The 12,029-nt window shown below is 40.9% G+C and overlaps 1 protein-coding gene across 4 annotated transcripts in view; it reads right to left on the bottom strand.

The window, feature by feature from the left end:
• PARD3B (par-3 family cell polarity regulator beta) overlaps nt 1-12,029 on the bottom strand; it is a 641,105-nt gene that overhangs the window by 117,229 nt on the left and 511,847 nt on the right. For 3 of the 4 annotated variants that reach the window (XM_065562102.1, XM_065562103.1, XM_065562104.1), the window contains one exon: nt 8,062-8,172. In XM_065562102.1, coding sequence (XP_065418174.1) covers nt 8,062-8,172 — 111 coding nt within the window. Of the gene's footprint in view, nt 1-3,720; nt 3,759-8,061; nt 8,173-12,029 lie in introns of all 4 variants that reach the window. The other variant, XM_024104030.3, reaches the window with a different exon arrangement.

Here is a 12,029-nt window from a genome sequence, read left to right as displayed (position 1 = left end):
ATCTTCAAAAAAAAAGTGTCACAGCTTAGCATAGTACTCCAGAGAAAGCGAGGCCATTACCAACAAAATGTTTTGACTCTTTAGATGGCCAGACAGCATAGTCTTTGAAAAAGAGCATCCGGATCATAGTGAAATTATTGTCTCAATGAAGGGCAAGCCAGCGATGCTATGGGAATGAAACTCGGGGGTTCTTTAGAGGGCCAGGCTATGACATATTGGAAAGTGCCAACTGGACTGCGGCATCTGGGAAAGAAACCTGGTGATTGGACAAAAGGATCATCTGTCAAATAATCTACACCGTGCGTCAGTCTGGCTCCCACACCCAGTACAGTACTCAGCTCTGAGCCAGAACATTCTGGGTTCAAGCCCCAAACCAGCTCTGTACTGGAGGTGTCCTTCTTTGTGGACTAGCAGTATGCGGCTTGCTGAGTCTGTCAGAGCAAATTCTGTTTTAGTAACAATGTAAATTGGAACTGGAAGCTTAAAACCCACCACTTGGTTTAAATGCAATGTCATCCCCTATGAAAGGTGGGAGAGGATTGCTGACATCAGTCAGTCATAGCCACATATCAGACCCTCACTGCTCACTGGTAGGCTTTTATTACACTTTCTGGTATATATAGCAGCAGCAGATCTAAAATGAGAATCACTGAGAATCAATGGGATGGGATTCGTCTGTCCTCCTGTCCAGTGCAAATGCTGCCACTGTAATAAACAGAAATCTGATAACTTCATACTGTCAGCACAAAATGAAGCGCTGACCTTGACCTGTGTAACATCATCCAGTAATTTTTTCAGAACTCCTACATACCGTGCTACCCTGCTATGATCTAATAAGAATCTACAAGTAATTAACTGGAATTTTTTGAAAACCTAAGCCTTAATCAAATATGTATTCTTATCAGGGTTCCAAGGCAGCAATAAATTGGGACATTTAAAAAACTGGGATCTAATCCAATCTGTGATCTGATCAGGGTTCAATGGTTATAATAAATTGGGACTATTAAAACTGGGATCCCATCCAACACTTTATTTTGTCTAAACCACAGGACCTAGCTGTGCTGCAAAGTCAGGAATATTCAATGAACAGTAATGCCAGGTTGGATTAACCCTTAATAAATAGTGATACCAAAAAACATGGACGTCCCAAACAGGTATGGTCTTCTCAGAACTGAGCTGGGAAAGAAATCAATTACCAAGATTTTATCAGAGACTCAATATGACCATCTCCAGGTTTTTATTTTTATTAAAATAATAATAATAATACTCCAAGATTTAGCAGATTATCGCACAAAAACCACATGGGTTTGTTAGCTATCTGTGTGTGTAGGTTTTAAAATATACTGTACAGTTAAAACTCTTAAAATTTTGTTTTTGCACACCACAAGCATTCACTTTTCATTCCAAACAATAGCTGGCTGTTTTATCAGATTGCAGCTCATGTGGCTATTCCGGTTTTCATTTTCATTTCCAGTAACATACAAATCCTCTGTAATTAAATAAAATGAAATAAATGCTGATAGAACAGGAATAGATTTTCCCTCACTAGCATTCTCTCAAAATGTTTTCTCTCTGAATGTTTTTATTTCTGTAAGACGCATTTAGTTTCTACAGGAATCACGCAGCTGCAAAATTAAATTTCAGTTTGCCAAATATCAAAAACACATGTATTGATTTAAACTATGAGAACGGGCAACAAATGCAGCAGCCGATAAGACAAGGGAGAAGGTCTCACAGCTTTTGGAATGAAAATTTAGAATCTTCAATGTAGAAATTGAATCCAATTAACTTTCTCCAAATTTGAGATTTGCTCTTACCTACCTTCAGTTCAGGCCAGTTTTTGAAAATAAGGACCATTTCCTTTGCTTTCCTTCCTTTCTGCACAAAAACTTAAATGCTACTTTTTGAAATCTCCTCAATTAATTTCAATGAGAAACACAAAACTAAGGTTTAATTAACAAAATAAACTAGCTACCTCTCCTAAGGAAGCAGTGCAGGGCATTAGTCTGTACACAATGTGTCTTTATATTCACTAAGTCATATGTTATTTATTAAAATCACCCCGGTGTCAATGAGGAGCTTCATTTAGGGAAATTTTATTCTAACGTCTGTAAGATGTTCGACTGCTGGAAAGGAGACTTTGGTCTCAGCAGGGATGCTCCAGTAAAATCATCCTAAACAAACAGGAAAAAATAGTTCTCTTTCAACTGATACTCACTTTATTTGCATTTGAAAAGAGAATAAATTACTACATGTAAAACTCAAGTACCTAATATATTTTTCTTGTTTGTTTTACAATAGTTTTCAAATGTTAAAAAATTAAAAGGCATCCCTACATGAGCTAGACAGAAAAGGAAGGGAAAAAGCCTGGGTTGAAAAAATTAAACAAATAAAATGACCACGCCTTCGGTACTTAATAATTTACTAAAATAACAGCTTGTTTTTAAAATGTAAAAAATGACAATTTGGTAGTAACTGACTCTGAACACACTAAAAATATAAATTTGACTCAGGTTGATCAACTTTAAAAAAAAAATCAGCCTTATACATAATATTTGCTTTTATTCCTTTTATGGGCAGATTCTAGCCCTTTGGAGCTGATGTTTAATTATGGCCAAAGCCTCCGAAGCGCGAACAAAATGATGAGTTTATTTAAAATTGGGCCTCAGTCCAATGAACCATTGACTTGCATTAGAAAGGACAAACTATCAGCTCAGAGAATCAAGTAGCCGGATAAGGAAAACCTCCTAATACAATATCGCCATGAAGTTCTAACATCCTTCTGTGAGGGTTTAGTCAGATGTGCTACTATGAGCAATGAAAGACTGAAGGAGAGTGGAAAAAAGGAATAAACTGTGAAATTTAGAGGAGGTGCTGACTTCATATACAATTAGATATAGATAAGGCTATTACTGAGGAAGTAAGACTAACATCCTAAATTCCCATTAACCACTTCAAGCCCATAGTAGCATCAATCATAGAATGTAATACAGGTTGCAGAAAGAAAGGGTAGGTTTTTGGTTGAGGCGGTAGATGGTGAATCAGGAAATGTGGGCCCAGTTCCCAGCTCTGATAGAAACTTTCTTTTGTGATCCTGGACAAATCACTGAATTGGCATCCATAAAATTAGAATAATGATGCTATTTTCTTTCTCCCAACCATTGTCTTTTATATCTATCCTGTAAGCTCTTGGGGCAAGGTCTGAGGCTTAGTATGTATTTTTACAGCATCTAACACAACGAAGACCTGATCTTGGTTGGGACCTCTAGGAACTACTACTAATATAAACAATAAATCATTAGAGCTGGTCGAGAGTTTTTCAATGGAACGTGCCAATTTATTGAAACAAACTTTTTGCAAAAATTTATCATCTTCGTTGGGAAGGTTTTTCAGGTCCAGGAAACAATTTCTAGCCAAAACCACAGAGAAACCCACCCCAAAATAGCCAATAGCCTGGTGGTTACGGCTGGGCTATGGAAGATCCAGGTTTTAAGTCCCTGCTCAGCCTGAATTGGAGCGGGGACTTGAACCTGGTTCCCCTACATTGCTGGTAAATGCCCCAATGACTAGGCTACAGAGTCAGTCTCTCTCTGGCCCAGTGAACATTTAATTAGTTCTCTCTCATGTTTTCATTTCAAATTTCAAAACCTCAAATTTCTTTTGCGGAATGGAACTCTTGCTTTCTAGCCAGCACTATAAATAATAATGATGATGTTTTACCTTCACATTTTAGCGTAGGGTGTGTTGCTGGTACAAAACTGGTACAGAGAAGCAAGGAAAGGAAACACAGAAAAGAAAGGATTAAAAAAGAAAGACGTGAAATGGCAATAAGGTTTACATGGGTACAGCAACAACATTTCACCTTGTAAGAGTCATATATGCAGCCTGATGCCCACTGGACTTTATGAAATATGATCTTATTGGGTGGGGGGGATATTTGCACTTTGCAAAACTCCAAAGAAATCCTACTCTTCTAAGTTGTGAATGCACTTCCTACTGGAAAACACACCCCACAGAGATCTTGTGCCTTTGGAGGCATGCCAAACGTGCAGTGCATGCAAAACCAATCTCCCGACATCATGCAAGGTCCACACAGCTGCTAGGATGCTGAAATGTACTTGATCATTAATCCTATCCCACCCACCCCAAAAAATCAACGACTTGGACCTCTGCCACTAACACCTGATATAGATAGCTCAGGGTCTGAAAAAAAATGTGTCAGATCGATGTACACACACGTGTGGTGAAGGAGTATTGGTTAGTGTGGTAGACCTTTGAAAAACCCAGGCAGTCAGCATTTAACTGACATACAACCTCAAGCAGCCAAACTAAGTTTGTTATTCTAGGGATGGAATTGAGACTTCACAATAAAAATTACTCATGTAACTATTCATGGAAAGGTAAAATTAGATAGGTAATTAATATCACTTATGAAAGTCAAAATTAGAAAAGTAATTAATACTTTGCTCAAGGTTAGTTAGGAGATAGACTACAGAACTGTAAACAAGACAATCACTCTACAGTCAAGTACTTGTTAGTTTTGTCATAAATACATTTCACTCCAAACAAGAGAGCAGTTGAAAATATGATGCCTACATTCTAGTAAATCTTTAGTGAAGCCTGGTTTGTTAAAGATGAGACAACGTATGCAGAATTGCAGTTAGTGAAGTCATACTAGCAGCGAGATCTATGGTGTAGGCTCTCCGCATGGTTTTCTTTGCCAATATGTGCATTAAAATCTTAGGCTTGAATTACATTATACATTATAGGATTACTGAATCTTGGGACACAGTTATAAAACTCATCTATACTGTCTTCATAAGCATCATCATTAGGTGAGTAGTCAACAACAATATAAAGTACTCAATTTCATTTAAACTGGGTTACTTATCTTGAGCTGATCTTAATCAACCCCTCATATTATTCTTGCACAGGAACGTGTGGTGAGAAAACCAGCTACAGTATGCACTTTTCCTTTATCATTGCTAAAATCTTTGCCATCCTGTGAGCAGTAGTACAAGATAGGGTTCAAGAGTCAACTAGTAGATAGTCTTGAACTACCAAACATAGAGAACTATGTTCTTGTTTTAGTTAGAGAAGCGTCATGACCTGCTTGTATATACAATGTATGTTATACCACTTTGGGGATAATACGAGTATTTTTTTTTATGTAAGCAGAATTATCTGACGGGGAGAGGGCGATATTTCTATTCATCTGCATTGTGGAAGAAGAATCAAATAAGTGAGTTAAAAATATCAGTTAAGTTCATCAACTTCTCAACACACCTGCTGTTCTCCATTTCAGTTCAAACACTTCCAGGGCAGAAAGTTAAATCATTATTAGAGAAGAGAAAACAGAATGATGAAGACATTAGTCTGCCTGTTTCTAATACACCCGTGCCGATTTACTGTCAGTCAGTGACTATGGATTTTTAAAAAGCAGTTAACACGAAAGAAATGTTAAGAACAATTATCTCATGTCCAGTTGGAACATTAGCCCTTTAGACAGAAGGGCTCATTCCTTTCAGTCTGCCAACATTTTAGTAAATGACACTGGCCCTTTAACAGATGGGATACATACTTCTTAGCTTGCCAGTATCCTAATAAAAGACACTGGCTTCTTTAAAATGAAGGACACATACCTCTCAAATTGCCAGCATCCAAACTGGGAATCAGCAGTTTAAAATAAAGGTGGCACTCAACTGCCTGGCAAAACCAGGGACATGCTACAGAAATTTTAAAGCAAATGGTATAAATCCTACCCTGAAATTATTTAATTTAGATAAACTACCTATTAAAACATTGGGTAAATATATTCAATATCAGTACTGCAGTAACTGGATAGCTCACCATCTCCTGAAATGAGTGGAATAAATATTATTAGTGACCTTTGGGATATTTTCTCCCAGCAAATCCCATTAGTCACCAGGTCACATGACTAAAATACATTGTGCAATAGTCTCCCAACTGGGTAACAGTGCATGAAGGGAGGCTAGATGTCTCAAATGGCTTGTCACCAGCAACACAAAGGTAGTGCTGTCCCCTTAACTCTTGTGTGTGTGACATCCCTGCAAAGAGAGAGAAGGCAGCTGCCCGGGTACATTGAGAAAGCAGCGATGCCCATTTTCTCCCCATCTCCCAACGAGCAGAATATTCTAATGAGGGTAGGAGGGCCCTGCAGTGTGCCTCCCTCCCCAGGTAACACACATTACCACAGCGTGGGACGTCTCATATGAAAAGCACGTGCCACTATTGCTTGAGCTAAGAGACTGCGTCCCCTGGATGGCAACTGTAGCAGTCTCATTAACCTCTTAAGTGCACCTAGGGTGACCAGATGTCCCGATTTTATAGGGACAGTCCCAATTTTTGGGTCTTTTTTCTTATATAGGCTCCTATTGCTCCCCACCCCCTGTTCCGATTTTTCACATTTGCTGTCTGGTCACCCTACGTGCACCACCTACTGGAGGGGAACAAAGACTCACCTTGTGGGAATGTGGTTGCACCCAGAAGGCTAGTCTTTATTGGGGAGCAGGAGAGAAGCGTTTGCTCACCTTCGGGGCAGCACTGCAAGGATTACCTATTTTTCCAGGCTTTTTCAAGAGTGGGAACTCAGGAGGGTGGGAGTCAGGAGAAGTAAAAGCTATTAGTTCTATTGGGCTGGAAAAGCAGAGAGGTTGTTGAGATTATGGATGGGACAGATACAGTCAAACCCCGCAATAAGGCGTCCCGCCATAACGCGAAATCGCATATAACGTGACCACAATTTGGCCCCCCTTTAAGACACACAGTAATACAGTACTGTATGTACTGTACCAGTGGTCCGCAACGCCATGATGGCTGCCGGGACATTGATGTGCCCCCGCCTAGTGCCAGGCAGGGGAAGAAGCTGCGGCCCCGTGCCTGCCGGGGACAGAGAGCTCCAGGGCTGCGGGCGCCGGTGCTCTCGGTCCCGGACAGGTGAGGGGGCCGCGGCTCCTCTCCAGCTTCAAGAGAAGCCTCGGCCCCGCGCCTGCCGGGGATAGAGAAGAACAGGGCTGCCGGCGCCGGTGCTCTCTGTCCCCGGCAGGTGCGGGGCCGCAGCTTCTCTCCCCTGCTGGGCACTAGGCACTAGGGGCACTAGGCGGCGCACATCAATGCACCACCTTGGGGACCACTGACGGGCTTGAAACCCTGCTATACCGCGACCCCGCATTTAGCGCGATGTAATTTTTTGGACCCCAAGCATCGCGGTATAGCGGGGTTTCACTGTATATTTTATGAGAGAGGAAAAAAAAAAAACAGAAGTAAAATAAAACCTCCTTGGTTTACAATGGTTCTTCAGTCTCAGGACCTGTCCTAACCTTTGGGCACTACTTTATTCCCATTGTCCTTAGGCATATTCAGCATTTGTGTACTTTATATTATTACAACATGAATCTAGAGATTAATTTCTTCTATAACCTTGAGTGAACACAGCACAAAAAAGGAGGAAACAACATAAAGATGAATATACCAAAGCTGCACTTAAAGCAGAAAACCTATTGATTGGCACCTTAGTCAGTCAAAGTCAGAAGAGGCCTGGAGTGCTGGAAACCACTATGGGGGCTATCAGAAGAAAGGGAACCTGGAGGCCCATAAGAAGCTGCTCCTACTGCCTTATGGAGGAGAGGGGGAGCCCAGTGCACAGAGCTCCAGAAGTAGCAGGTCGTAGCATTGGGAGGGAAGGGAGGAGAAATGAGGCTAGGCCTCAGGAGAAGGTCCCCTTACTGGCATTGGGTACTGTGGGCCCTGAAGAGGAGCTGCTGCACCAGGCTGGGCAGAGAATGCATTAAGCACTATCAGAGAAGTAGAGGAAGCAGAACAGATGTTGTTATGCAGTAGTCCAGCATGGCAGAAGCCTCAGGAAGGGAAAGCCAGAAGTCTGGCCTAACAACGTTGCACTGCAGAGACCGACTGGCAGAGGGCTGGGATGGCATATCACTGGCCTAGGCCTGGAACAACTGCCCTGGTTTTCCCTCCTACATAGGAGGTCTTTGCCGTCTGTTCTTCTAATCAACACAGATGTTTACATGATTTACTCACCTTTCACGCTCATCTTTCATCTTTTCTAGTTCTTCTTCTCTCAGTGTGCTGTGTTTTGGATTTCCCTTCTGGTCAGCTTTCCCACCTTTATCCTCTTTCTTCTTTCCAAATCTGATTAAGACATTAGGGAAGGGTCAGGAGAAGAGGAGAGAATTAGTAGAGGAAAAATGCAATATTTACTGAGTAGACTACAAAGCTGGAGATTTACACAACGATAACGTAGTGAGCGATTGCCTAGAGTAAGGGACCTATCGCAATAATAAAATTAATTACCAATAATTCTGACTATAGACCATTTACACAGTATTTGATCATGAATGTATTTGAACCTTGCGGGGTGGTCATTTCTCGAACGCACTCAAGACCTGAAACAAAAGCAGCTGCTATGCTAAGCTATTATTAGCATACATTTCAAAGTAGCTGAAGTTTCTTCTTACCAGAGAATAGGCTCTCTGAAAGCGATCTTCAGAGCAATCATATGTGCCAACATACAGAGTTGACCACATGTTCTACTCCTATTGGTAAAAATTGTCACTCGTTCGCATATGACTTTAATTTAAAGGTACAGGGTTGATTTTTGTTTAAAATCACAGGAAGGTGCAATCAGGATCAAAAATAAATCTTGCCCTATTGCAAGATGAGAGAGAGCGAGCGACTTCACAAAAGTCCCCTCTTAAATGCTTTACTTTCTATCTAATAATATACTATTATTTAATATTGATATTATGAGAGTGCTCCAGAGATCCCAGTCACTCCTGGGGTTCCATTGTATTAGGCATTGTACGAAGATATGCAAAACTATATTCCTTTCTTCACAGAGCTTGCAAGAGGTTATTAAGTGGCAGAGCTATATTTCATTTCTCATTGAGTTAGATCTTGAGGTTGGACACACACGGCATTATGGGCTAACCCTCCCATCCCCCCAAATTTGAATTCCTGAATTTCATATGTTACAAATGATCAGTCATTTTTATCATATTGCAACCTTCCAAGTGCCTTTACATGCAAATTAAGGCTAACAATTTACAAAAAATATTTCTTCATGGAGCATGCAGTATTTTAACTTCATTACTACGCCTCACAACTTTTTGAATAGTTCTATGGAAGTCAGTAACATTTCCTCGGTGATCTTTCCTTTATCCTTTTTTATTTTTCATTTCAGTCCAAACTGCCTTCAGTACGATAGCTGAACTACACTACATAGACTTACGTTGGAGAACGCAGACCTCCTTTGACCAAAGCGGAATTACTGTGACTGTTCAGTCAGACTACGTCTACCTGTGGAGCTAGAGGTGTGAGGCCCAGCTCAAGCAGACATGCTCACATAAAAATAGTAGTGTAACCATGGTATCATAGGCAGTGGGGAGTGGCGGTACACGTGCGGTCCCAGCGGCTGTCCCCTGCCCAGGCTCCGCTCCTGGCCCCATGCCCACTCCCAGCTCTGGCCATAGCTTCCGCCCCCTTACACCTCTACAGGTCCCTCCTCACAGAGACACAGCCCTGCTCCCAGCCTCAGCTTGGGGGAGGAGGGGCATGGACAGAGGTCAGGGGGCTGGCTGTCAGCACCCCCACTACATGTTTGTGGGTGAGTGAGAGAAAGAGACATGGTGAGGGTGGAGGAGGAGGGGGAAGCAGCAGAGGTGCCAGGCAAGAGGACTTGACCCTCCCTTGTAAAGGTACGGAAGAGCTCCAGGGTGGCTCTTTGCAATAGAATGAGGAAGGAGACTGGGTATATTGGCGGTATGATGGATGTGTCTGTACATACCTCATTTTACTCTTCCCCACGTCTCTGCAGTAGCAGCCACACCCCAAGTCCTATTTAAAGCAGTAACGGCCTGCTGCTCCAGAAAATACATGCCACTTTTTTAGGGATCCCTGTTCCAAACACATACCTGACCCACAAGCCACACTTGGTTCTCCTTCTATAGTCCCATCTCACTACGGTGCTATCAGAATCATTACATTTCATAACTGTGCTCTTTCTGAGCAGAAAGTCTACACTCTGGCTCCATTATCAGCTTCTGGGTTCCTGTGGTCTCCAGAGACTCTGGAGCCGCATACATGTGAAGGGAAGTTTTCCACAATCTGAGGGGGGAACATTGCAGCTAGGAAGAGACGGGTAAGGGCAGGCATGTGGGTGTGTATACCTATATGCGAGAGAGTGATTGAGAACATGCGTGTGTGAGAGAATACTGAGCAAGAAAGATGGACACAGAGACTGGTGAAAAGACACAGGCATAAAAGAAAAGCTACATGGGACCTTGCAGATGTTATTTCATATAGGAAGGGAGGGAAAAAACAAACCAAACCAAACCCACCTACACACCTTAGTCCAACACCTGCAGGATGGATGGGAAAATAATCTGTTTTCCGGCACCTGCATATTCACTGAAGATCTCTCATGGCAGTATCCTCACGAGAGAATGTATTAGCTCTTGAGTCCTGGCCCTGATCTGACTCTGGCAATTTGTTTATATTCTTCCTGCCTACAGTTCCCCCACAGTATCAGTTAGGGCTTTGTGGAGTCTAGTATTTGTTTTGAGTATTTATAGACATTGAAAACATTATTCTTGGGCATTTTGTGTTGCTGTAGGGAGGTAAAGTTAGATATGTAGCATACCAAAAAAAAAAGATTGAACCCCTCTGACTTTCAAGTCTGGGTATTATTTGTTGCTTACAAAAGGAAATATTTTTTTAATAAAATGATAATTTTGCTTGTAATAACTGCCAGTTTGACATCTCTTTGCACAAACACTGCTGTCTGCTAGTATAGCGGCTGTTGCCACAAATTGGTAAGGTCAAATATAATTATAAACTAGCAATGGTGGGTTGGTCTTGATGAAAACAAGTTTTTCTGCTATTTTTGACTTCACCCTAGAGCTGTGTGGGCTTACAATATTTACCTTCCATACTAAATATGCAATATGTTGCCTAAGGCTGGGGAAATGTTCTGATTTTGGCCTCTTCCGTTCATTACTAAACTCTTAAAAATCTATTCCTTATTATTATTATTATTATTATTATTATTGTTAATTATGATGATGATGTTTTGCAGAACAGCAAAAATCCAGCATGGACATTAAGGGGGAGAGAGAGAGAGAGAGAGAGAGAGGGTGTATATATAAATTGCAAAAATTCAACACCAATTTAAAAAACCATATGTACTGCATAAAACCACAAAATATCCAGCATCTTCTCTGACTGCATGTATACATCATTCCCTGAAAGTTATGGTATTTGCAAAGGTCTGTGTTCTCTGATGTGTTCTAAATTACCACAGACATATGCTGATGAAATTAACTTCTACTTATTGTAATTTTGCATAATTTTGTTATTTCTCTAACGTTTGGGGGACAAAATTCTTTTCTTACTAACCTCACATTGGGCCTGATTCTAAACTCCCACTGAGTTTAATGTATGGGAACAAGGCTGTTGTAACAACTGTGTTATGGGTATTAATCAAGTTAAGATGAAAATTTTGTGAAAAGTGAATGGCTTTTGGCCTCGAGGCTTACAAAATCTACAGACAACAAATAACTGGATTACAGTAAAACCTGCTTTTTATATTAAAATGATTGATATAAGACCGAAACCATTAGTGAATAAATTTATTGCACACCAATCTTTAAAAGTTCTTTCCACTACACTGTATGTAGCAAAATTCTCTTAAGGTACTATCTGACGAGTTGTTACTTATTTAAAAACTTACATAGCAAAGGGAGGAATATAATTAGAAGACCTGAAAAATGAATAGATTGTATACATCTGCTTAGATTGTTTTGTGTGGAATGAAACCACTTAAAATAATAATAGAGGGGAAAAAACATGTAGCAAAGTTATGCATTTATGTGTCCTACGCAATGTAGTGATTACCTGGTGTAATGCCTGTGAAGGAAGTTGTAGACGTAGAATCATTAGTATGCTTTTCACTATACAAGGGCAATATTCCAAATGCTCTGAGCACACTA

The sequence above is a fragment of the Chrysemys picta genome, chromosome 11 (genome assembly GCF_011386835.1).
Source record: "Chrysemys picta bellii isolate R12L10 chromosome 11, ASM1138683v2, whole genome shotgun sequence".
In the NCBI taxonomy this organism is placed as follows: Eukaryota; Metazoa; Chordata; order Testudines; family Emydidae; genus Chrysemys; species Chrysemys picta.
Note: the sequence above shows the minus strand (reverse complement) of the source record. Positions and strands in the feature narration are given on the sequence as shown.